At 41.2% G+C, this 27,106-nt stretch overlaps 1 protein-coding gene across 5 annotated transcripts in view; it reads right to left on the reverse strand.

The window, feature by feature from the left end:
- Positions 1 to 8,531: 8,531 nt before the first annotated feature.
- The window catches only part of GUCY2C (guanylate cyclase 2C), a 112,759-nt gene continuing 94,184 nt past the window's right edge, over positions 8,532 to 27,106 (reverse strand). For all 5 annotated transcript variants that reach the window (XM_081248130.1, XM_081248126.1, XM_081248128.1 and 2 more), the window contains 8 exons: positions 24,729 to 24,820; positions 22,209 to 22,367; positions 18,011 to 18,203; positions 16,451 to 16,625; positions 12,815 to 12,913; positions 12,180 to 12,274; positions 10,513 to 10,589; positions 8,532 to 9,398 (listed from right to left, as the gene is read on the reverse strand). In XM_081248130.1, coding sequence (XP_081104256.1) covers positions 9,224 to 9,398; positions 10,513 to 10,589; positions 12,180 to 12,274; positions 12,815 to 12,913; positions 16,451 to 16,625; positions 18,011 to 18,203; positions 22,209 to 22,367; positions 24,729 to 24,820 — 1,065 coding nt within the window. In that variant the 3' untranslated portion in view covers positions 8,532 to 9,223. The remainder of the gene's footprint in view (positions 9,399 to 10,512; positions 10,590 to 12,179; positions 12,275 to 12,814; positions 12,914 to 16,450; positions 16,626 to 18,010; positions 18,204 to 22,208; positions 22,368 to 24,728; positions 24,821 to 27,106) is intronic.

Consider the following 27,106-nt stretch of genomic DNA (forward strand, 5'->3'; position numbering starts at 1 on the left):
ATAAACCAGGAGTGTGTCACTGGTTTCTCTGCTGTGAGCTCTATTTACACTGCAGTCAGGTTAATACATTAAACAATTTGATGGAATAATCTACACAATGTTAAACTGCAATTATTTAAAGGTGCTAGATAAGATGTGTTTTAACTGGGACTGCATTGTATGATATATGGGTATATGTAAGCACATACACAAAGTTTTATATTCTATAAAAAGACAGAAAAGAAGATAATGGCATTTTTAGCAAACATGAAAACAATGTGCTATTACTGCAAATACAAAGTCTCCATGAGAATTCTAGGCTGGAAAGTCTTCTGTTTCTATAATGGTTAACTTATCACCACTTAATAAAACAAGGTCATTTTCAGAACATATTTCCAACATCTGGTCTACCATCTGCTGGCTGAATAAAAATTCATGTGACTCAAGCACAAAAGGAGCAATTTCCCACATCATTTCTGTTGTTGTTTTTTTCTCATTTACAAAAACAAAGGCTATGTGATCACTTAAAAGATGCTCTCAGAAAGACACGTGTACTTCACTTGTGCAATAGGTAAGTTTCTGAAAAATATTTGCATGAATTATTTTTTCCTTGTTTTATTAAATCTCATTTTCTATGCATGGGGAACATCTAATTTTTAAACAAATTTTATTCTGAGTCTTTTTTTTTTTTTTTTTTTTTTGTGGTACACGGGCCTCTCACTGTTGTGGCCTCTCCCGTTGCGGAGCACAGGCTCCAGACGCGCAGGCTCAGCGCCCATAGCTCACGGGCCCAGCCGCTCCGCGGCATGTGGGATCCTCCCGGACTGGGGCACGAACCCGTGTCCCCTGCATCGGCAGGCGGACTCTCAACCACCGCGCCACGAGGGAAGCCTTTATTCTGAGTCTTTCAAAAACATAGTAGTCCCAATTTTTATGGAATACTATCTGTTATTTATTTTTTTTAATTTATTTTTATAGTCGATGTATAACATTATATAAGTTATAGGTGTACAATATAGTGATTCACCATTTTTAAAGGTTCTACTCCATTTATAGTTACTGTAAAATATTTGCTATATTCCCTGTGTTGTACAATATAGCTTATTTTATACCTAATAATTTGTACCTCTTAATTCCCTACCCCTATATTGCCCCTCCCCGTTATTTATTTTTTTAAATAATCTAAGCAATTAATGCACATCGTTTAAAGAATACGAATATAATCAGTGTTTATAATGAGAAGCAATGTCTCTGAGGTTGTCCCTTTTTACTATTTCTGTTTTTAGGTCTTCTGAAGGTGTCAGCATCAATCAAGCGAATATACCTATACTATTGTTTCTCGTTTTATCAATCCGACATTATCTGACTTCCTGCTGGGATAAACGAAGAGTTGGCTCACCTACAATACTCTCTACCTTGTTCTCCACCTCCTTCCATTATCAATGGTATCAGCGCCTCTATTGCTATAAACTTCCCTCTTAGAACTGCTTTTGCTGCATCCCATAGGTTTTGGGTTGTCGTGTTCTCGTTGTCATGTGTTTCTAGGTATTTTTTGATTTCCTCTTTGATTTCTTCAGTGATCTCTTGGTTCTTCAGTAGCATATTGTTTAGCCTCCATGTGTTTGTGTTTTTTACAGCTTTTTTCCTGTAATTGATTTCTAGTCTCACAGCATTGTGGTCGGAAAAGATGCTCGGTGCGATTTCAATCTTCTTAAATTTACCGAGGCTTGATTTGTGACCCAAGATGTGATCTATCCTGGAGAATGTTCTGTGTATACTTCAGAAGAAAGTGTATTCTGCTGCTTTTGGATGGAATATCCTATAAAAATCAAATAAGTCTACCTGGTCTAATGTGTCATTTAAGGCTTGAGTTTCCTTATTAATTTTCTGTCTGGATGATCTATCCATTGGTGTAAGTGGAGTGTGAAAGTCTCCCACTATTACTGTGTTACTGTCGATTTCCCTTTTTATGGCTGTTAGCATCTGCCTTATGTATTGAGGTGCTCCTATGTTGTGTGCATAAATATTTACAATTGTTATATCTTCTTCTTGGATTGACCCCTTGATAATTATGTAGTGTCCTTCCTTGTCTTTTGTGACAGTCTTTATTTTAAAGTCTATTTTGTCTGATATGAGTATTGCTACTCCAGCTTTCTTTTGATTTCCATTTGCATGGAATATCTTTTTCCATCCCCATCAGTACCTCTACTGATCATCTCTGTAACTTCAAACATTTTTCATTTCCAAGTCCTTCAACCTAGGATAGAATCTCCTAAGCTAATTCTCATAGGGCCTATTTCCTCCAACTTTATTCCTAGAACTGGTCAAGTATTTTGTAGAATGTTCCTCAATTTGATTTTGCCTGATGTTTTCTCATGATGAGACTGAGGTTATGCATATTAAGGAAAAATATCACATAGGTGAAGAGAACCTCTCAAGACATTGTATGAGGGGGTACAGGATGTTGTTAATATGTCTTCTTACTGGTGAAGTTAGGTTTAATTATCTGGTTAAGGTGGTGTTGGAGGCTTTTCCACTTTAAATGACTACTTTCCCTTTGTAATAATAAACATTTGAGGGGAGATACTTTGAAACTATACAAACATCCTGTTTGTCCTTAAACTGTCACCCACTAATTTTAGCATTAATTGATGGATCTTGTCTGTAAAAATTATTACTCTGGTGTTCTCATAGCCATTTTCTTTTTCCTGCATTTTTCTACACTTCTTAATTGGATTATCCTATAAGGATAGGATAATCCTTATATAATCCTATATAACACCTCCTTACAGGAGGTGTTATCTCATCTCCCTCATTTATTTGTATATTTAATCACATTTATTTTGGTATGGAATCATGGATATCTACTTTATTCTTTAAGTTTCATTATTTATTTTATTGCTAAATTTCTTCCAGCTTTAACCATTTGGGAGTTCTTTCAGGTTGGCTTCTGTGTCATTTTGACATGCCCCCAACTTTTTTTTGTTTGTTTTTGAGCACTTCATTACCTTCTGTCAACACAAGGTGCTCCAGGTTTATTTTGTACTTTTCCTGCCCTAGTCTTTTTTTTTTTTAAGGGTATTTTTGTTTCTTGGCTGTGCCACATGGCTTGTGGCATCTCAGTTTGCCAACTAAGGACTGAATCCAGGCCACAGCAGTGAAAGCCTGGAATCCTAGCCACTAAGCCACCAGGGAACTCCCTCCTGCCCTAGTCTTAAAATGAATCACTTCTGCAAGGAGCCCTCATTCCTTTTGGCAATGGTATTTAGAAGCAACAATCTGGACACTAGTTGTGTTCATTGCTATTTGGGTGTCATGACTTCTAGGTCCTACCAGTGGGTTAGTGTATAGAACACATGTACATTTATCTATATCTATCTATCTATCTGTCTATCTATCTATTTTGTTTTAAAGTCTACTTTGATAAGAGTATTGGTATCCCAACTTCCTTTTCATTTCTATTTGTATGGAATATGTTTTTTAATTCCCTCAATTTCAGTCTGTGTTTATCTTTAGCTCTGAAGTGAGTCTCCTGTAGGCAGCATATAGACGGGTCTAATTTTTTAACCCAATCAACCACCCTATGTCCTTTGACTGGAGCATATAGTCTGTCAACATTTAAAGTAATGTCTGATAGGTATGTACTTATTGTCATTTTGTTACTTGTTTTCTCATTGTTTTTGTAATTCTCCTCTGTTCTTTCCTTCTTTTAGTCTCTTCCTTTGTGGTTTGGTGACTCCTTCTGTGTTATCTTTGTGTTCTTTTCTCTCTGGTTTTTGTGTATCTATTATAGGTTTTTGATTTGTGGTTCCCGTGGACTTCATATACATTGAACTATATCTACTAGTTTTAAAATGGTAGTCATTTACGTTCATACACATTCTAATAGATCTACATTTTTTACTCTCTTCTTCTGTTTTGTGTTTTTGAGATCATATTTTACATTTTCATGTTTATCCCTTAACTATTTATTGTAGTTATAGTTGATTTTTGTCTTTTAACCTTCATACTAGCTTATTTAAGTGGTTGATCCACAGCCTCTACTATATATTTGCCTTTACCAGTGGAATTTTTCCTTTCCTATGATTTCTTATTTTTTGTTGTAGCCTTTTCTTTTTTCACTTAAAGAAGACCCTTTAACACTTCTTTTAAGGTTGGGTTAGTACTGATGAACTCTTTTAGTTTTTGCTTTTCTGAGAAGCTCTTTATCTTTCCAATTCTGAATGATAACCTTGAAGGTATAGTATCTTAAGTTGTAGGTTTTCCCTTTTAAAACTTTAAATATGTCATGCCACTCCCTTCTGGCCTGCAAAGTTTCTGCAGAAAAATCAGTGGTTAGCCTTATGGGGGTTACCTTATATGTGACTCTTTTTCTCTTGCTGCCTTTAAAATTCTCTTTAGCTTTTGTCATTTTAATTATGAGATGTCATATATGGGTCTCTTTGGATTCATCTTGCTTGATGACTCTCTGTGCTTCCTGTACCTGGAAATCTATTTCCTTCCTCAGGTTCAGAGTTTTCAGCCACAATTTCATTAAATACATCTTCTACCCCTTGCTCTCTCTCCTCTCCTCTGGGACTGCCATAATGCTAATGTTAGTATGATTGATGTTGTCCCAGAAGTCCCTTAAGCTATCCTTATGTATCCTCATTTTGTAAATTTGTTTTTCTTATTGTATTCTGATTGGGTGATTTCCATTCTATCTTCTAGGTCACTTATGTGTTCTTCTGTATCAACTAATCTGTCGTTAATTCCTTCTAGTATATTTTTCATTTTAGTTATTGTATTCTTCAGTGATGACTGGTTCCTTTTTATATTTTCTAGTTCCTTGTCAAAATTTCCACTGTGTTCATCTAGTCTTTTCCCGAGTTCAGTTAGCATTCTTATTACTAATGCTTTGAACTCTTTATCTGGTAAATTATTTATCTCTGCTTCATTTAGGTTTTTTTCTTTCTTGTTCTTTCATTTTAAACAAATTCCTTTGTCTTCTCAACTTGTTTAACTTTCTCTGTCCCCATGAAATTAGTGAAACAGTTACTTATTGTGGTCTTGAAGGGGTGTCCTTGAATGGAGCATCCTGTACAGTCTCTGGTACCCAGTGGCTTTGGTGGGAGAGATGGATCTGAAATGAGCATGTCTTCCCACAGGTGTGCTGGCAGCCCCACCTTGGTAGGAGGTAGGGTTGGAGCTGGAGCAGCTAGAGCCAGAGGCAGGTGCAAGCTGGAGCTTCTCCTATGCTCAGTGGCTGTTATCACCCTGTCGGGAGTGGAATTGGGACCCAAGGGGCTGAAGCAGGAGCCCTGAGGGAGTTGGGTTTCTCCCAGATGTGGTGGTAGTCTCTACCTTGGTTTGCATCATAGCCAGGGCCTGAGGGTTTGGAGCTGCACTTTTGTGCTGGCTTCACTTTTTCCCTGGTATGTGTGACTTGGTTAGAGGCTGGGTCAGGGCCAGTGGGGCTGTTGCCACACTACTCAGCTGGTTTCACTGGTCTCCTACCTGGAGCTAGTTCCCCTCCTCCCAAGTGTGGACAGGAATGTGCGTGCTGGCAATGGCTGCCTCAGCCTTGGTCAGAGGCAGAGCCAGGCCAGGGTTTGAGCTGGCTCCATTCCCCCTAAGTCTGTGTACTCTCATGGGCAATGGTAGACTCCACCCTAGTGTTGATTAACACTAAGATTCTCTCTTGCCCCTTTATCTGCTCCTTCTGAGCTTGGAGCTCCCCCAGAACCCTTCCTACCTTTTCCATCAGTCCTCTTCTACAATTGCTTTGGGCTACTATTCTCTCTTTTAGTCTGATCCCATCTGTTTTCTGTCTTTCAGGATTGCCTCATAATTTCTGGTTCACCGAGGATATTCTTTCCTGTTTCCCAATTCTTTATAGAAGTAATTTTCTGCCATTCTGGGGGTTTGAGGTGGGAGTGGGTGATTAAAACTAATGCCAAGTGTGGCATTATAATCTAGTCTCATTACTGATCACTGGAGCTGGAATCTCAGTGTATTATTCTCCACATCTAAATTCTCCTTTGGGAGACTGGCTACATAAATTATCTTGGGCAAATATTAAACCTGACTCTAATTATCTTCTGGGTCTAATTACCAAATTCCAGGAAATATGGAAAATATAAGAACAAATTAAACATAACCATGAATATTCAATCAGCTAAATTCATCGAGGAACTGTGTAGGAAAAATGACTCAATTTCTTCCACAAATAAATGTCATAGAAAAAAAGTGTGTATGGGTGAAACAATATAGGTTAAAAGAGACTAGAGTGATGTTTCAGGCATGTGTAAACATATGGACATTTATGGATCCCGACTTGAAAAAACTAATGTAAAATATTTTTTTGAAACAGCTAGGGAGATTTTTAATAAAATGAACCTGTTATTAGTTGATATTAAGGATTTTTCATTAATTTCATTTGCTATGATAATGGTATTTTAGTTATGATTTTAAAAGAATCCTTATCTGCTAGAGCAGGGGTAAGCAAACAATAGCTGCAAATAAAAATAAACTTTTATTGGAACACATCCTGCCCATGGCCTTTCATACTGTCTATGGCGACTTTCGTGCTACAACAGCAGAGGTGAGTAGTTGCAACAGAGAGAGGGTTGCCTACCAAGTGTGAACTATTTACTGTCTGACCCTTTACATAAACTGTTTGTCAACTGGTTAAGGGGGGAGAGGGATAAGTTAAGAGTTTGGGATTAACAGATACACACTACTATATATAAAATAGATAAACGACAAGGACCTATAGCACAGGGAACTGTATTTAATAGCTTGTAATAACCTATAATGGAAAAGATCTGAAAAAGAATATATATATATGTTTATATATATATATATATATGTACATATAAAACTGAATCACTTTGCTGTATACCTGAAACACATTTTCTATCAACTATACTTCAATAAAAAAAATTTAAAAAAAGATGTATTGAGGTATTTATAGGTGAAAGAAAGGATATTTGGAAGTTCTTTTAAAACAATCTGGTAAAACAAACAAAGTTGGTAGAAGATAGATGAAACAAGATTGGGAAAATATTGGTAATTCTTGAAACTGATGGTGACTCGATGGGGATTCATAAGCTATTCTCTCTACTTTTGTGTACATTTGAAAAATTCTATAATCAATTCTTGAAAAAAATCATCTTAAGTATGCTTATTGCACATGAAAGTCCTGTGTTTGAAGTGCTTTAGTTTTGACTAAGCAAGTAGAGAGAGGGGGGGAAAAACTGAAGGTAGAGGTTATATGTTGAAAATCTACTATATGAACCACTGTGCTAGGTTCTTGACAAATTTCATTAAAAAAATCATTATAACAACTCCTTGAGGTGGATATTATGATTAATGATTTATTAATGAAACAGAGGCTTGGAGACATTAATTAATTTACAGCTAGAAAAGAGCAGAGAAGGAATTTGACTGGTACCATTCTTAGTCACTGTCATCACTGGTGTTATACATCCACACTGTTAAGTGGACAAGCCGAGGCCACACATCTGTTTAAAGGTCAAGAAATACTTCACAACCATGTAGAGTCTATAATAGAATACAAACACTGGAGCCTTCAACTGAGAAGTTTTTCATCAATGCCCTGTGAGCATTAAAAACAATTTTCTGGTCGACCTTAGAGTTGCTAAGTTTGCCTGTTGTCAAGGATGCTGCTTGGTCCCCACACCCACTTATCTCTTTCCATTTCTCTCTCTCCTATAAGATTCAAGGTTTGGCAGAGACTGTATGTCTCTACCGCCTACATTAAGCCCAGTCCCTGGAATAAAAGGAGAAGGTCAAATATGTTTCCTGAATGAATGAATGACCAAGAACTTCCATGCCACGACCTCATCCCTGTGTATAAAGTCTCCTTGTGCTGGACACAGAGGCACAGACAGATTATAAACCTCCAGATTCCAAGGAAGGACTCTTGCTGCATATTACGTGTTCAACCTATAGATCAGGAGATAATTTGTTACTTTTTTTTTTTTTTTTTTTGCGGTACACAGGCCTCTCACTGTTTTGGCCTCTCCCGTTGCGGAGCACAGGCTCCGGACGCGCAGGCTCAGCGGCCATGGCTCACGGGCCCAGCCGCTCCGCGGCATGTGGGATCTCCCCGGACCGGGGCACGAACCCGTGTCCCCTGCATCGGCAGGTGGACTCTCAACCACTGCGCCACCAGGGAAGCCCTACTACTTTTTGATTGTCTGCTTTTCCAGGTGCTGGAGAAGACATAACCTGTTTCTTAATCTCTGGGGTGGCTTTTGTGGCAGAGGCCTGGGGAGGCATGATGTGGTTAGAGCAGTTGTTTTAGTGGTTTAGTGCCAGGGTGTTACATGCTTGTTCTTGCCCTTGCTGATACTAGTCTACTCAACCTGACTTTTGTCCTTTCCCCAGAGATTTCAAGCAGACGAGTCATGTTAGAGTGCCATTAGAAGGGGCAAGAGATTGCTGCTGGATGTGAAAGGGGGATATTTGCAGAGTTTGAAGTAATGTGTCTTTACAGGTAAACAGGATTTGAATTTAGCCCAGGTCTTAAACAGCTCCTATGGTAGAGGGCTAGACACAAAATTCCCACATCACACAGGTAATGATAAACATCAAGGTTCGTATCCCTGAGCAATGATGCCAGCTTTGCCCTCCTTCAGTGCAGGGGAATTAAGTCAGTTTTTCAGTGAGTGCAAGGCGATGGATGGTGCATTCAAGGAAAAATGGGTGGAATAGATGGAAACACATCCACAGACCCAGGAAACACTTAACTTTTATTCCTACCTCATATACTGCATATTTTCTGCAAAAATTACGAGTTAAGTATAATTTAATGGAGACAAAGTACTTAAAATATAATTGCGACAATTAAAAAAAGAATCCTATCACGAATACAGAAGGAAAAAGAGCCAGTAAACAAAACAAAACAAAACAAAACAAAAATAGGCGAAATAAGAACAAAATCTCCTCAACTTTGAGATGGTACATTCATTCCTCTTCTTTCCCAGGTCGAAGCTCCCTGGGGTAACTGTTGAGATTGGGCCCCAGAGTAAAAGGTAATTATCGCCCTGAGGGCACACATCTGATTCACAGAAGCAAGTCTATGTTCCGGACAGGGCAGCCGAGGCTGAAGAGGTTGCATCGAAGTCTTCTTCCGTTCCACTGAGGTGTCAGGGAAATGGAAGCTTCAGGACACTTGAGGTTGTTGCCCAAGTACAGCTGGGCTTAGTTTGCCTGAGCCCTTAGACTTCACTGAGGTTTAAAAGTGGGTGCCCTCCTTGTCTCTCGTGTTCAGCTGCAAGTATTCCAGGATGCCCTTCTTGTAGCTGGCTACCCGGGTTGGTTTTCTGTTCCTTATCCCTGAGGCCTGTCTTTTCTGTAAAGAGCTGGCAATCATGTCTACAAACTCGGCTTGCAATCGCTGTTGGTTTTCCCTGGAGAGAGAGTGCGGAGGGAAAACGGATCTTCTCAGCAATTCATACAGACTATCCCTCAGCTCCAGAACCGCCAGTTCCATTCACTGAATACTTGTTGAACACCTATTCTGGGCTGAACACAGGAAGTCCAGAGAACACAAAATGATCCTTGCCTTCCCCTGATGAGCTTAAAGATCTGTCATCCCTGCTCTGTGTAGTTGTAGGAAAAGCAGGATATATTTCGAGCAGGAAATTATTGATATATTTCAACTTCAAAGTGAAACAACATGCTGCGGAATTCGGAGGCATGGTTAGGTTTACACATACCTCTGCAGGGCGGGGAAGGGAAGCCAGGAGGGTGCTAGGCCCCTGCCACCAAGAAACTCTGAAAACGCATTGGTCCCACGCCTTCCTAGGAGTGTGGCTTGTCTGGGGAGGGCTCACAACGGGTGGAGGGTTTCAAGAGTTTAGAATGGCCCTGGGGTGCTCTTAATAAGGGGCCAGGTCCCCCGTGACCCAGGGACGATCTGGGTTGTCTTGGCATCTCTACAGTCTTCCCCATGTGTCTGGGTCCTGCGTCTAGGAGTCTGCAAAACAGGGTTTCTCCACCACAGCTAAAGCCATTCCAATGGCCACAGTGACTGATCGCAGTGGCCAAGGTGCAACTGGAAGACCATTTGAGTCATCTTTAGGGGAACTGAAACCGGTTACTTGGACCAGAAACCTGTCTTCCTCATCTCACGGGGAACACACGCTCCATGTGAAAACCCAGACCCGCAGTCCTGGAGCTGGGGGCGTTCCTGTTTCATCGGGTGACTCGGCAGAGCAGTGTAGGCACGGGAGGCAGTGCAGTACAGTGTGCTCCACTGCTCTACTTTTGTTACGACCAGAGGGGCAGGGAGGGAGCCCTAAACTGTCCTCTGGTCCCCTGAGCAGGCCTGAAACCCTCTAGCAGTCAGAGAAGGGAGGTTTCTAAGCTTTTTCATATGTGTAGTCTCTCACCTTGTATTCATTGCATCACTGCCACTGGCAAAGCACTCGACCACAGTTAAACCGGCTGCACTTAGCACAACTTACAAAGCCAAGACCTCCCCTCCCCCACCCCTCCCCATCACAGCCGCAGGCAGCTTACGCGGTCGGAGGGGTTGGCAGGTTGTACTCCTGGTCCTTCGCCCCGGTCAGCCAGTAGGTGGTCTCAGTTCCTCTTCCCTAGAGAGAAAAGAAAGGTGTGTGCCATGGAGACCAAGACAGTCGGCTCTAGCCCATCGTTCTGACCCACCGTTCTGACAAGTATCCGTTTCCAAAAGACATTTCACCTCTGAGTTTCTCATCAGTGCCTGTATTTCAGGACAGCACCTGTTCCTGATATGATCTGCATTATCTGTAGATCGATCTTTATTTCTAAGTGCCTGTTAAAAAATAAGTCTCTCATCCACCAGACGTGTTTTTTCAAAGTAGAATTTTCTTTTTTCCCCAAAAGATATTTCAAAATATCACCACAGCAACAGCACAAGAGCTCTAAATGAAGAAGGAAGAACATTCATCTGCAGTCCTGCTACGCCAACGAATCCAACTGGTTTCTGTGGTTTACGTTTTATTCTGGCCCTTTTTGTCCCAAAACTTTGCCACGAAACTTGTGCCACAGTTTCCCCACCTTAAGTGTGTAAATTATAAACGCATGTGCATTGTAATAAACATTCACTAAGTACCACTGGCTGGGCCCATCTGTAGGCTATAAAATAAAGGGAAACACAGGCAATTCTGTTTTTGCTAGAGCTTGTATTTGAAAAGGAGACTGGATGTTTATATTTTTAAAAATCACTCATTCAAAACAATCGTGGTTTGGGGCTGTGTTTGGACTGTAATAATCCTTAGACCACTTCTGTTTTGGGGGGAACACCCTGCAGAAAATGTATTTACGGAGAATTAAAAAAGCGAGTGTGATGTTCGGACACAACTACCTAAAAGGAAGCTTTCCCAGTTGCCGTCAGAGTAGAGGCCAGCGGCCCCATGACTAGTAGAGGCAGATGGTCTTGGCTGATCATTGGCTTCAGACCAACTGTGAGTGCGGTTGCCTTCAACTAGCAGCCAGTGGGCCACCTGGAGACGCGCGGTGGCTCTCGAGGGCTGCTGTTCTAAATGTGCGGGGCAGCATGGCGCATCTGAAACGGGGATTCTTACATCTCCCTGTGCATCACAGTCACGTAGACTACGTGTTTCAAGTACAGATTTCTGATCCGCACCCAAGGAGAGTCTGACTCAGCAGGCCTGTGGGGGGAGTCCAGGCATCTGCATTGTAACAAGTGCCCGGATGATGCTGAGTCAGAATGTGGAGCCACACCTTGAGGTTCACTGGTCCAGAACCTCAGAAAAGTACAGCAAGAAAGGTGGCCTTAGAGAGTAGCAGCATCTCGCAGTAAAAGTGAGGACGTAAGTGGGGAGAGGGGGACTTTGACTAAAGTAGTCCTGCAATAGACTTAGCTCTTGGGAGTGGAGGGGGAACTGTGGACAAACCTGGATACAGGTGAAAGAAATGGTGGTGGCATTTTATAACATAGTGGCCATAGTTCAAAACATCAGAAGGGGTCTTTGGAGTGAAGGAAAGTTCTGAGTTTATAGTCTTCGGTGGTAGCTTCTCCTACACGGGAGAGTGGGTGATCACTGTGGGGAGAACAGGATAGCATTCTTCATTCTCATGCTCATCAGTATACTGAACATTGGCTATCCAGTCTCAAAGGAGGCATCCCTCGGGTGCTGGTGAGAGCTTTCTTCTGGGTGCTGTCTCTGTGGATTCCTTACCTTTAAGTACGTTTCTCCTCTCACTTCATACAGGAACTGGCACTCCGTTCTCTTCAGGATGGATATTGTGGAGCCGCTCACATGAATTCTCAAGGCTGGAAATGCAAAATAGATAAATAAAAATCTCATCCGTTTTGAAAGCTATTATACGGCTCCATTTGTTCCCCCTTGAGCCAGAATATTTATTACAGGTGCTCTTGGCAGCTTAGATATTGTAGTAAAAAAAGAAAACACTTAGGGCTTCCCTGCTGGCGCAGTGGTTGAGAGTACGCCTGCCGATGGGGGGACGCGGGTTCGTGCCCCGGTCCGGGAAGATCCCACATGCCACGGAGCGGCTGGGCCCGTGAGCCATGGCCGCTGAGCCTGCACGTCCGGAGCCTGTGCTCCGCAACGGGAGAGGCCACAACAGTGAGAGGCCCGCGTACTGCAAAAAAAAAAAAAAAAAAAAAAAAAAAAAAATAGTTATCAGTAAACGGCAATTTGTAGCAAGGACCGGATTGACCCAGGCTCACGGCCAGTCAGTGTGAAGAGTCATTCTTCATCTCACTGGCACTTATTCTGCATTTTATCCTACAATTCCCCTCTGCTGGAAGACAGAATCTCTGTCCTCTAAGAAAAGCAGTCTCCCTTCTTACGGAGGCCAGTGGATTCCATCCGCGAGGCTGTGTTGACTGTATCTCCGAACAGGCAATAACGGGGCATCTTGATGCCCACAACTCCGGCAGCACAGGGACCTGAGAGGGACAGAAAGCAAGAGGTGGAATCAACAGAAGTCACAGAGTGGAGTGGCGGCGGGGAGGGGGGGGAAGGGGGCAGGCCTCTTCTCAGGGTCACGATGCACGATACCTCATTTCATGGAGAAGCAGTTCAAGGTGGGAAATGCGACCTGTGACTTTTGCTTTAAATCAGTGTATTCAATGGAGGAGCACCATTATCCAAATCACACTTTCAGAAAGTATTTTGCTCTAGCACAGAGAAGCGCATTGGCAAGAAACAAGGCATCCAGAGATCCAGGCTACAGAGGTGTAAAGTGCTCCTTGAAATTATATATATATATATATATATATATATATATATAGGGATATATCCATATATATATATAAAGATGTATTTATTTTTATTTATTTATTTATTATTATTTTTATTTATTTATTTATTTATTTTCGGCCACACTGGGTCTTAGTTGTGGCACACGGGATCTTTTGTTGCAGCGCGCAGGCTTCTCTCTAGTTGTGGTGTGTGGGTTTCCTCTCTCTAGTTGTGGTGCGTGGGCTCCAGAGCGCCTGGGCTCTGTAGTTTGCAGCACGCGGGCTCTCTAGTTGAGGTGCGTGAGCTCAGCAGGCTTATCTGCCCCGCAGCATGTGGGATCTTAGTTCCCTGACCAGGGATCGAACCTGCGTCCCCTGCATTGTTAAGGTGGATTCTTTACCACTGGATCACCAGGGAAGTCCCCCTCTCTAATATATTAAATAGAAGGTTCTCAGGAAGGATGAAGACTATCCCACTGCTTGCTTCCTCTTCCAGCCACACAGCCCGGAGTGCTGAACTGCTGGAGGGCACAGTACACTCGAAGGCTCAGTGGGCCAAGTTTGTTTTATTTTATTTTTATTTAAGTCAGAGTAGCCTTTTTGGCATTGGTGGCCTGATGATGGAAGACCCAGAAGACAAGGACTTGGCATCTTCTTCCCTGAGCATTTCATGCACCATGTGAATACAGAATGGGGAGCCTGTCGCACAGGGATACCCCAAAAAGAAGAACAAAAACCAAGGCAAGGCGATGCACAGTGGCGTATCAGGTAGGAAAGAGGGGTTTGCTCAAGCAAGCATTTGTGTGGAATGACGGAATGCAAAGAGCTAAAATTTTAGAAGTTAAAGATTAACTCAGAAACCGCAAAATCGGGTTTTGGATAGAGGTAACTATTGATTTTATGGTTGGCTGATTGGGTTTTGACCTCTATGAGTTTCTTGATAGATTCGTCCTACAAATACTCTGTGTTTATGAACACTGAAAAAAATAAAAATACTGAACCCTCCTCTGTTAGGTTCAATCCAAAAAGAAAACAAACCACAAAGAAATAAAAAAACAAGCAAAAACAGCAGCAGCTACTTGATTAGAAGCTCTCTGAGCTTCCCAGAATCTAAAATATGACACAAATGAACTTATCTACGAAACAGATACAGACTCACAGACATAGAGAACAGCCTGTGGTTGCCAAGCGGGAGGGGGGATGAGGGGAAGGACAGACTGGGAGTTTGGGATTAGCAGATGCAAACTAGTGTATGTATGTATAAATGAATCACTTTGCTGTACAGCAGAAACTAACACATTGTAAATCAACTATACTTCAATAAAATACATTAAAAACAAAAAAAGATCTCTGAGCTTCCCAAGGCTGTGTCTTGACTAGTCACTTCAAAAATGGAATGATAAAACTGGGAAGGGCCTGGAGGTGGAAAATGCCTGCAGATATTATGTTTTGTCTTCAAGTATCCATATTTAACTGCAACCTTTTAATTTCTTAGGGATAAACCCACCCCGGTATATGGGTCTACTATTTACTCTCATTCCAGCCCAATGTGACAGTGCCTGGGCCCTGGCAGTCACTCAGGCATTGAGTAGGTCACAGAGGACAAGAGAGGGGACCAGGACCCAGAGCTCCATTCTCCCTCCCTGGTTCCATCAGTTCTGCTGCCGTCCCCTCCTCCAGGCCCGACAATTTGCGATGGGCCAGGGAGATGCCGAACAGTTCCCTTCTGTGTCTATGTAAACATCTACGACGGTTTGGCTGTGACGTGGCCGGGGAAGGCCACAGCCATGTTCCTGGCTGTCAAGGGTGTGGCAGCACTTCTTAACTTCTGTTCACTGTCACCCTGAGACTCTCACTGATGCATTCCTCAACCAAACATTTACTGTCCGACTCTGTGCGAGGCACGGTGGATACAGGATGACTTTTGCAAACGTAGTTGTCTGGCCCTCACCACAAAGCTGGGAGTGACCTCTTGGGTTTTCTCTACCCTGGGTCTTCTGTGAGGCTTGGAGGGCAGAAGAAGGAGCAATGACAAGAAATTATAGGGAGATGTGATTTACTTTAACACAAGGAAAGACTGTCTAACAATTACAACTATTTGATAAAGGAGTGAGCTGACTTTGGAAATACTGAGTTTTCAGGGAGTCCTGGGACTATTTATTCTAAATGTGGTTATATTATTACTTATCTTGGAATAATTTATGCCTTGTAAAAGATTAATCTAGATGACTTCTGAGTTCCTCTACCACTCTATTTTTCTGCAATACCGTAAGTCCCTACATAGGAACGAGTTCTGTTCCGAGAGTGTGTTAAGTCTAATTTGTTTGTAAGTCCAACAAAGTTAGCCGAGGTAACCAACTGACACAATCGGCTATATAATAGGTTTATAATACTTTTCACACAAATAATACATAAAAAACAAACACAAAAAATAAAGAAAACATTTTTAATCTTACAGTACAATACCTTGAAAAGTACAGTAGTACCAGCTACGTCACCGCTGCTTTTACACTCACTTCTGGACATCCTGGGCTCAAAATAAAGATACTGTACTACTGTACTCTAAACAGTGCTATACAGTAAAGTACACAAAAGCACAACCTCTTGTAGAGGATGCACGCATGTGACAACATACGCCAGATATGTGAACTAACTTACATGACTGGACACGCGAACGCATGTTTGCATCTTTAAAAGTTCACAACTTGAAGGTTCGTATGTAGGGGACTTGCTGTATTTGTAACTCATCTTCTCAAATCTCTACATTCAAGGTTGGATAAGTTTCATGGTCTTTAAAGTGATTCATGTACTTTCTGTACCACTGAGGGGTTGGGGGAACAAACACCCTTTTATTGTAGGGATCTGACCAGATATGTTCTCCCCCTGTAGATAACGTAATCCATTTAAGATACTGTAATAGTTTAGTGGAAAAAAAATACACAGAAGTTGGGGGTGGGGGAGAGGGAGGGAATGGGGAAGAGATAAATGACATAGTAAATAGGAAGTCTGGAGCTTGGTATTTCAGTTTGTGGTTGGTGTTTATCAATGGCTGTTGTTTCCTAGAACTCTCTAGAGACTAATTATAGGTCTAATTATGTCAGGATGTGTAACGGGACTTCGTATTTGGCAGGAGTAAACCTCATGTGAAAATTGATCACGTCTGAAGATCCTTTAACCTTTCTGATTTAGTTGGTGCACAGAGGTACACACGGTTCTCGATTGCTACAATGCTCAACTACATACCAGAGTGAATTCCAATGCGAATCCATATTGGGAGGCCGGGAAGATGCTCTAGCTCAAAGGTCCCCATGAAGCTGAGGATGTCCAAAGCCATCTTGGCAATGTCAATTGCATGCCGGTTGCCGTTTCTCTTAGGCAAACCACTAGCCACCATGTAGGCATCACCAATGGTTTCCACCTGTGGAAGGAGTTTCTCATCAGTGAATCTGCCCCTTCTAACGGCACAAGAAATTAAACAGAAGCGGTCACATAAAAAATACAAAAATTTTCGAGAACTCAGTATGAGCATGGCTCTGTACGCTTTTTCTGGGACTAGTTCAAAACCAGTTCTATGCTAATTTCTTCAGGGTTTTTATAGCCTAGTGAAATAGTTGATAAAACAACAATAAAGGATTTTTAAAAAATACTTTTTAAACTAATTTTTGGCTGTGTTGGGTCTTCGTGGCTGCACACGGGCTTTCTCTAGTTGTGGCGAGCAGGGGCTGCTCTTCGTTGCAGTGCGTAGGCCTCTCTCACTGCGGTGGCTTCTCTTGTTGCGGAGCATGGGCTCTAGGTGCACGGGCTTCAGTAGTTGTGGCGCATGGGCTTAGTTGCTCCGCGGCATGTGGGATCTTCCCGGACCAGGGCTCGAACACATGTTGCCTGCATTGGCAGGAGGATTCTTAACCACTGCACCACCAGGGAAGTCCCCACTATAAAGGATTTTAACCATATGAAAGTACTTTATAATAATATGAATCATCCAGATGTGATGACAATTCTATCAATGTTGAAATAATCTGAATGGTTTTATATAATTTTAGGAACACCTCTAAATACCAGAAAAGTCATCTTTGGCTCTTATCATTTTTTATAAACTATTTGACAAAAAAATTATAAAACTCAAAATGGATTAAAGACCTAAATGTAAAGTCAGACACTATAAAACTCTTAGGGAAAACATAGGCAGAACACTCTATGACATAAATCACAGCAAGATCCTTTTTGACCCACCTCCTAGAGAAATGGAAATAAAAACAAAAATAAATAAATGGGACCTAATGAAACCTAAAAGCTTTTGCACAGCAAAGGAAACCATAAACAAGACGAAAAGACAACCCTCAGACTTACGACCCTTCTTATTCTTCCACTTCCCTTCACTTTTAGCTCAGATTCAACCACTAATTAATTAAATCTTAAATGACAAAGGACAAGACCTGAGTAGAGCTGGCTTCTGTATCCACAGGTTCCGCACTGTGGATTCAATGAACCATGAATCACATATATTTAAACAAAATTCCAGAAAGTTCCAAAAAGTAAAACTTCAATTTGCCACACTCCAGCAACTATTTATATAGCATCTACATTGTATTAGGTATTATAAGTAATCTAGAGATGATTTAAAGTACATGGGGATGTACATAGGTCATATGCAAATATGCCATTTTATACAAGGGACTTGAGCATCTGGGGATTTGGGGATCCATGGGGGTCCTGGAACCAATCCTGAGGCAGAGGGGCTAGTGGGTAGCAATGGAGGACTGGGGCTGAACCATCATTCAGCCTATTAGGTGAAGTGGTTACCTTGTACACGTCGTGGTGATCGACAATGTGGTCAAAATTCTTATAGATGTCGTTGAGCATGTCCACCACTTCCATGGGGGTGCTGTACTTGCAGATGGTGGTGAACCCCACAATGTCACTGAAGTAGACTGTAACTTCCTCGTATAGCTCAGGCTCCACGATGCCTTTCTCCTTCAGAGACTTGACCACCAGCCTAGATGAGGAAGCGAAAAACAAGGCCTTCAACTTCAGCAAATTTCTTCTTCCCCTACAGAAATCTTTGAGACAGTACTATTTGTCCACCAGGAATTCTAAAATTGGGGATTTCCAGTGAATTGTGTAGGAAGCAAAGATAGGTTGCATATACCAAATGTATGAATATACTACAGACACACATAACACATGTATTTGACCTCAGATGAATAGGAGGTTCAGTATTAATTTAATACTTGATTATAACACTAATAAACATGTACACATAACTGTAATACCTACACAATCCTAATACTTGCTCACTTTTTACCTCTCTATCGATAGCTTCTTCTAGATAGAGCTCTACATCCAGAAGCCAAGGAGAGTGTGTCACTGATGTAAGAGCTTGACTCACGACAGCTCTCAGATCTGACTTTCTCATCAGTAAATAGTTTTACTTCCCTGGCAGATTTAACACGGCCTCGTTTAATACCACTATGAAGAAATAATGTATTTAAAATGAATTTTGATATATTCTGAACCCGGATTTATTTGAAACATTTTGGAGCAGAATTGGGTCCTTTAAAAAGCAACATCAATTACCACGTAAACAAGTTAAAATTCTGCTAAAACTGCACAAGTCAAATAGAAGCAACTTAGAATATCTCTGTTGAACAGATATAAAGAGCAGTATATCAGACTCAGAATTAAGAGAGAAGAACCACAAGAAGAGATGCCACACTTCCTTTATGTGCCAAGTTGCCTTTTCATTGAGTAAATGGGGTGGAGGGGTGCTGACATGAGGCTGCGTGTTCCCTGTCTGCCTTTGGGATCACTTGGTAAAGGATCAGAGTATGGACCGCCTGCAAGCTGGGAGGTATGACAGAGGTCATAAAATCCCTTACTTTTCCAGATGAGAAGGCTGAGGCTTAAAAAGAAAGTATGGGGAGTTCCCTGGTGGCCCAGTGGTTAGGACTCCATGCTCTCACTGTCCAGGGCCTGGGTTCAATCCCTGGTCAGGGAACTGAGATCCCACAAGCTGCAAGGTGCAGCCAAAAAAAAACCAACCAAATAAAAAAGTATGACTTGCACAAGGTCCCAGAGCCACTAAGGGCAGAGCCAGTGCTGGAACTCAGTAACTCCCACCCTTCAGGCTTTTAATTGCATCACATTCCTCCACAACCCAGGCCTCGGATCCTCGGGGTGATGGGGAAGATTTGGAGGTGTGCTGGCTGTAGTAAAGGAAGAAGGTCTGGCACTTTCCTGGAAAACAGACAGCCAATCAACCACAAGCATTCCCAAAACTCATTTAGAGAACCTTCAGAGCATCAAGGGAGGTCCTTTCAGTTGGTACAATGATGAAATTTGGGAACTTGAAAACCATCCCTGCCATGTGGCTGGTTAGATTCGCAGGGGCACGTCTGGGGTGGTGGTTCCTTACGTGCCCCGTAGAAGGGTGCAGATTATTTGGAGGCTACACAGACTAATGATAAGATTGGATATTTCGCCATCTTTGCCCTTCATTTTACTGCTTATAGCTGAAAAGTCATATGAGCTTAGAAAATAGTATGTTACCTGAGAGAGAAACTAATGTTGGTGGATAAATGAAGGAAGGGCTATGACTTAACCTGGTGAACTTTGATAACAGGGTTTTGCTGACACAGTATACAGAGTAGGTGTCTTAGAAGTGCTTCCCACAGGTAGGTAGTTTTTTCCATAGGTAGAAAAAACTTCTATTTTAACCTGTTTCAAAACCCCAAGGAGTACTGTGAAATAAGTGTCTAAGTAGTATCTGGCTCCTACCTGCAACTTATTTACAATTTTGCTGTAATATTTATTTTGGATTCTTCTAGGTATCATGCATGTATATTTTAGTTTTCCTTTGCAAATATAAAGAACTTGTATATAAATGATCAAAGTGACTTGCCCTGTAGTCATTGTGTATTGCAGCCCTTGCTCTACAATCTTTGGTGATCCAATAGGAACATCTCCCGTCTAGTGGTCAACATGGCACACTGAACCAAGGGTAGGAAAAAATCCACGGTGCTGAGCCAGCTGTTTCAAATTGTGAGTGTCATTATTGGTTAAAACCATCAGTGATAAAAAGCTGGGAAGGCAGCTAAATCATCAGGATGTTGTTTTTGTCACAACTCAGCATGAAAGGCCAGCAAGGACTGATGCATTATATACAGAACATTCACAGAGCACTAACAGAAACTGCCATCTCTAAAGTGAATAATAAGGGCTCCAGCCTATGCCCAGGGTACCAATGCCAGGCTGAGGGCACATGGGTTCTGCATTAGGCTTTCTTCAGGGCCAGATGGCTGAACAGGGCCTGTGTGTAACTCGTACCTCCTCATTCAGGCTTGTAGAAGAGAAACTATTTCTTTATTTAGAAAACAACTCATATGAGCTCAAAATCATTCCTTTATTAAGGTAGAGCTGATATGCTCAATGAGCATGGGTTCAAAATAAAATAATAATTAATGCAAGTAATATATAAAAGTCGTAACTACTATGCATAGTAATAACAACCATGGATGTTACAGACACTGTGCTAAGTACCTTATATTGTGCACATTATTTTAGAGGATTCTTTGAGCCAGCCTATGATGGGAAACTGAGGCTTGCAGTGTTTAGGTAACTTGTCCAAGGCTGCAGATCACAAGTAGGTGGTGGAACCATGATTTGAAGTCAGGCCTAGCTGACCTCAGTTTCCATGATTTCACCCAATGCGACACTGCTTCGCTTATCCTTAATCTAAGAGGACAGTTTATCATTCATTGAGCAGAGAACATTACCTCTCACTTGTGACAGTTGTGGGTCCCTTGGTCCAACCTATTTCCCAGCTGTTCACATTTTAATTTCTTGCTTATCTTAACATTTCTTAGTTATTACCTGAGGACCAACACTTATAAAACGTTAAACTGGGATTTCAACCTTAATTTCTTTCTCTTCTGTCATGGTTGTAATATTGTTTCACAAAATGGAGATCAGCCCGTAGATGCCTGTGTGATGAGACATCTGGGGAGAGTGGGACCATACCTTCTCCACTAAAGATGCTCCCACTTCTTGTAATTTGGCCTCTACTTTGAGGCAGACAGAAGAAAGCAAAGAAACTAACACTTAGTGCCTGAAAATGCCTTAAAGCTCACAGGTTCTGTAGGAAAACTTTAATTTCCATTTTTGGACTGGGGAGAGACAGTGACTGGCCTAAGGTCCCAGACTTAGCAGAAGTGGCCAAGAGGTGCTGGAACCCAGGTCACTTTAACTGTACCATTCATGCTCCTTCCGCGGCACCACAAAGCCACTGGAAAACAACCTCTTTCTTCTAGCTATTTAGACAGTGCAAACCAGGACAAGTCTTAGCAAGGTACATGAATTTTAAAAAATATATATTTTCTCATATTTTATTGTGCAATATAAACTTGACTAAAATGTACTAAGTAACAACATGTTATATTTAAATCAGCACTAAATTAAAATGTTTGGTGGGAAATAGCATAATTTATTTTAATACACTCCAACTCAGTCTGAAGGTGAGCAGTTTATTTCTGAAGGTTTAGAGATTTTACCTATAGCTTATTATTGAAACAAACAAATTTTTTGATCTCTTTCTTCACCTTTGATTTTTAAAAATTCTTCTTCTTTAGTTCACAGTGTCATAGAAGTGTAAAGTAAGACTGATAGAAACCAGTCTAAAACATATGGCTTTATATACATAAAAAATTCAATAATGTTGTCACAACCCCTAATACAGTATGATTCTTATTTATTTACTAGCATCCAGAATAAATACATGTTCTGTACATATTAAATTGTTCAAGTATATCTAGAGCAGTGCTTGTAAAAGTGAGGTACATGCATTTTTAAACACAACAATCTGTTGAAGAATATGCAAAAGGGACCAATCCTATATAAATACAGGGAAAACCAATGCTAGACAAATATGCTTTGGCTTTCAGCCTTAAGGGCTGAGCATACCTGTGGAGTCTGGAAAATCACGTCCATGGGAGGACTTCCTTACCTTGGGAGCAACATAAAATTAAGTCTGTCAGCCCTGTCCCTCTCTGCCTTGTACAGCTGTGTCCTTTCTTCCACCAGATGTTCCAGGTTTCGGGAATACAGCTGTAGACGTCGGATCAAGGTATCCATATAAGTTTCATTTTTTTGGTCATGAAAAAGGCTGTAGGTAGTGATAGATGAAGAGATCTCCATATTATCAAGAAAACATGAACATCCATTAAAACAATGGGCAAATATCATAAACAGGTAATTAAACAAAGAATAAAAATGACCAACAAATGTAGCAAAAAATTTTAACCTGAGGAAGGATAAAAGGAATAGAAATAACAGTTTAAAAAAAGAAAAACAAATGTTAGCACAATGGTAATCAATGTAGGGAAGACGGAAGAAAAATGTACATTACAGCCTTTCTGGAGGGAAATTTGGTAAAATGTGTCATAAGCTTTAAGAATGCTTATGCCGATCGGCCCATCAACCCTACTTCTAAGAATTATCCAAAGGAAACAATCATGCATGTGCTGAAAGTTAACTACAAAGAAAGCCACAGTATTCTTCACAAGCAAACATTTAAAAATAATCTAAATGTGTAACAAAAAGTGATTAAAATATGAAACGATGGAATATGAATGTATCATTAAACACAAATTAGAATCGTGATACACACAAAGATGCTACCTCTATATTATTAAGTGAAAAAAGCCAGTTCATAAAACAGCAAAAATTATCATCCCATTTTTAATTTTTGAAAACTGGTGGTCATCTATTAAAAACCAGGTGATGTTTTTACTTTCTTGTTTGCTTATTCATATTTTCTAAAATTTTAATAAGGAGCAACTTGCAATAAAGGGAAATATAAGAAAAGGACCAAGAAAAGTAAAGCTGAGCCTTATATAGTATCTCCTCAGACAAAGTCAGGATCCTAGAGCAAAAGCCCTAACTCTGGAGTATTTTGTTAGATCAGGACAACTTAGATGAGATGGCAGCTTTTCGTGACCCTGTGACACGCCTAGGTGCAGAGCCCAGTCAGGAGGCACACCGAGTCCCGCACAGCTGTTGTGAGGATTGGTGACAACATTCATGACACAACCGAAGGGATGAATAGATCATACCATTTCATTATCACAACAACAATTACAAGTCGCCATTTCTGTACTCAAAAAGATGGACTACATCATAATCCCCTTGGTGTGGGGCGGGATGTTTGTTAAAAATTGAGTACTTTTCTGAGTCCTATCACAGACCTATATGACTGCAAACTGCTAGGTTTGGGATTAAGAGAAATATTTAACAAGGTCCCTAGGAGATTCTTACCGGAAACCATTATGGAGTCTAGTTGGGTAGAAAGAGTGAGGGAGCAGGTGTAAGGGATGGATTATCTTATTTCATGATGAATTGACTCAGTTAAAACAGTTTCCTCAACCTTGGCTGTGTATTTTAATCACTTGAGGAGCTTATTTAAACTCCTGATGCCAGCCTGCACCCAGATCAATTACACTAGACTCTCTAGGGTAGGACTCTGGCATCAGTAGTTTAAAAATCTCCCCAGGTGATTTCAGTGTGCAGCCAAGTTGAGAAGCACCATATTAAAGGCTAAATATCAGGGGCCTAGTTTTATCTTCACGAGCTTACATTTCATGTCACACATACAATCTCATCTGCTCTTAGTAAAAGGTCTGGGAAGGAATGAAAATAATAAATCATTTATTATTTCCTGCTCCTTTTCCACATATGACGGTTTAGATCAAACAATCAATGGCCACACTTTCATTGTCTTCACTCTACCACATCTCGGTCCTGGGCTTTATTAAATTAGCTTCACTAAGAATCTGTGTCTTTGACTTGATGAGAACTACAGAAAGAGCTGGAAGGAACTGCAGAAATCATTCCAATTTTACTAGCAATAAAACTGATACCCAGTTCGGGTGTTTTGCCCAATGTCCCACAACTAGCTATTATTATTAGATACTAGCCTAGAAACCAGATCTCCTAACTCTTACCTCAGAGCTATTTTTCTCACCCTGCATTGTATCTAACTCAAAACATGGGAAATCTAAAATTCAGTCTTACTGGATAACTGTATGTTACTTTTTTTGATCCTGAATTATAATCCGATTCATGGCTCAAGTGCTTAAGGCCAAAGTTGCTGATCTTAAGATTTTAAAACTGTAAGAAACTTTTTGATCTTCAGAATTTTCCAGGGTTTTGTGCAGATGTGTACTAGACTTCTAAATCCCAATGACCTGCAGAAGGGTCAGGGAACTATATTTTTAACACATCAGTCAGAATTTATTTTCTAATCAGGCAAGTTTTGCCCTTGAGTACAGTACTTAACGTTTCAAGTGATTATTTCCCCAAGAAAATGGTCTGTTCATCTCCATACCATTTTAATTTTTTTGAGACAGGTATTGTAGTCTGTGATTTTTCATTAGAAAAGACATTCTCATACTTAGCTGACACAGAATGTCAGCTATTATTAGAAAAATCTGAAATTAGAAGGGAAAAGTAAAAATTTCAGCCATACCCAAATATCTTGGCCAGTGTATTCTCAATTTTCTTGAAGTCTGGCCTCTTTTCTGGATCTTCCTCCCAGCAGTTTTTGACAAGCAGATAGACCTGGAAGAAAGAAGAGGTGGAAGTGAAATAAGTCGGAAGGAGAAAGACAAATACCATGTGATATCACTTATAGGTAGAATCTAAAATACGGCACAAATGAACCTATCTACAAAACAGAAACAGACTCACAAACATAGAGATCAGACTTGTGGTTGCCAAGGGGTGGGCAGGGAGGGAGTGGGATGGACTGGGAGTGTAGGGTTAGTAGAGGCAAACAATTACATTTAGAATGGATAAACTACAAGGTCCTACTGTACAGCACAGGGAACTTTATTCAGTATCCCGTGATAAACCATAATGGAAAAGAATACGAAAAAAAGAATATATATGTGTATAAGTGAGTCACTTTGCTGTACAGCAGAGATCGGTACAACATTGTAAATCAACTATACCTCAATAAAAATGAATGAATGAATGAATGAATGAAGAGGTGGATCAGCTTAGAGGGTGGTATCCTATCCTATTCTGTTCTGGGATGGCAGTAACCGAAGCAGGGACTATTTTTAAAACATCTCAACTCTGACAACTAGGATGAAACGGCCCGGCTCCCTGTGTGTATCTGTCACCGCCGCCTGCACTACCTTGCCTCACCCTTCCCCTCGATCCTAAACTAAAGAAAATGGAGATACCGATTTGGACCAGGTGGGGTTGATGGGAGAGACAAAATGCTTTACGGATGGACGTTTGCAGGCTTTGTGCGGGGGACGGCAATAAACAGCTGGGCTCTGTGAGTACGAGGCAAGTGACTCTAAATGAGTGAGGCTCTATGACGTTAGTTTTCAGCCATGCCTGACCGTGGAATCGCCTGCGCAGCATTCACAAAACTTTTTATGATTTCGGGAGATTCTGAATTAACTGGCTTGGGAAGGGGCCTTCTTAGGGTTCTCAGATATAGCAAATAGAAATACAGGACACCCAGTTAAACTTGAATTTCAGATAAACAACAAATAGTTTCTTTAGCATAAGTATGTCCCAGATGTTGCATGGCCAAAGGACACTAATCTATACATTTTTAAGTTCCCCAGGTGATGCAATGCCCAGCTGCGGTGAAGAGAAGCGAGGAAGGGGAGGTACAGAGGGAGAGGGAGACGCGAGGAAGCCTGTGGAACCATCTTTCATTTGACACCACTTGTTTGCAGCTTTTGTGGGATCAAAAAGCATGGTGAAAACCATTTGTTTTAAATAATAGGGCTTCCCTGGTGGCGCAGTGGTTGAGAGTCCGCCTGCCGATGCAGGGGATGCGGGTTCGTGTCCCGGTCCGGGAAGATCCCACATGCCGCGGAGCGGCTGGGCCCGTGAGCCATGGCCGCTGAGCCTGCGTGTCTGGAGCCTGTGCTCCGCAACGGGAGGGGCCACAACAGTGAGAGGCCCACGTACCGCAAAAAAAAAAAAATAATAATAATAATAATAAAGTTTGTTCTTCACTCTGACCCCAAACAGGATCACAAATGGTACTGGATACAGTCCTTGCCTGCGTTCTTTTGCCTTAACGAGAGTCCCTGGGGAGGGACAGGACCACGGTATGGAACTGTGGTTGCCTGTATTCACCACTAGGTGATGCTGCTGCCTGGGAGAACGATCTGCTGGCTGATGCCTTAGCAAAGAAACGACAGAAGCACTGACAATGGGCTGATAGGGCATCGCCCGTGAAACAGCAGATGCTCTTCAGGCATTGCCAAGTCTTGGAGTTTCGGGCCTGTATTCTGTTGGAACCAGCTACTAGAAAATGCAGTCGAATTCCTCGTAGCCAGTTCCAGAAGCATCCAGCCACACGAGTGAACTGATGAGGAGGATGCTTTGGTGAAAGAGGTTGTAAACAACATGTGGATATACTCAGGCTAGAAAGGAGGGTTTGAGAAGAGAGATGCTGATGTGTGGGGAGGAATCCAAGGATCCAGAAAAGCAGGAGGAAAGGAAGGCATGAGGAGAAGCAAGGATAGAAGCAGATGTAGCTCAGAACCCTGGGTACAACCTGCCTTTAATGCTGAAAAAGAGAGAGAGAAGTAAAAATGGCCCATTCATGCCCAGCAGAGTCTGGCCATAACCACATCTGGCAGGTTGCTTGCAAATTAAAGCAAAATATTTTTATCTTTATCCTGCAAGGAACAAAAGTTTAAAAAGAATTTTTAATGACCATAAATATTTTTTAAACATTTACTTACCATCTTCTGGATTATAAAAGCTCAGATAAAATTCTAAAAAAGAAAATTAAAATTTTTTCCCCCACAGGCCTTAAAGGCCTTTGTGAGGCAATACAAAAAAATTAAGCAGATACAGAGAAAATCT

The sequence above is a fragment of the Mesoplodon bidens genome, assembly GCF_964165515.1.
Source record: "Mesoplodon bidens genome assembly, chromosome: 11".
Classification (NCBI taxonomy): Eukaryota; Metazoa; Chordata; class Mammalia; order Artiodactyla; family Ziphiidae; genus Mesoplodon; species Mesoplodon bidens.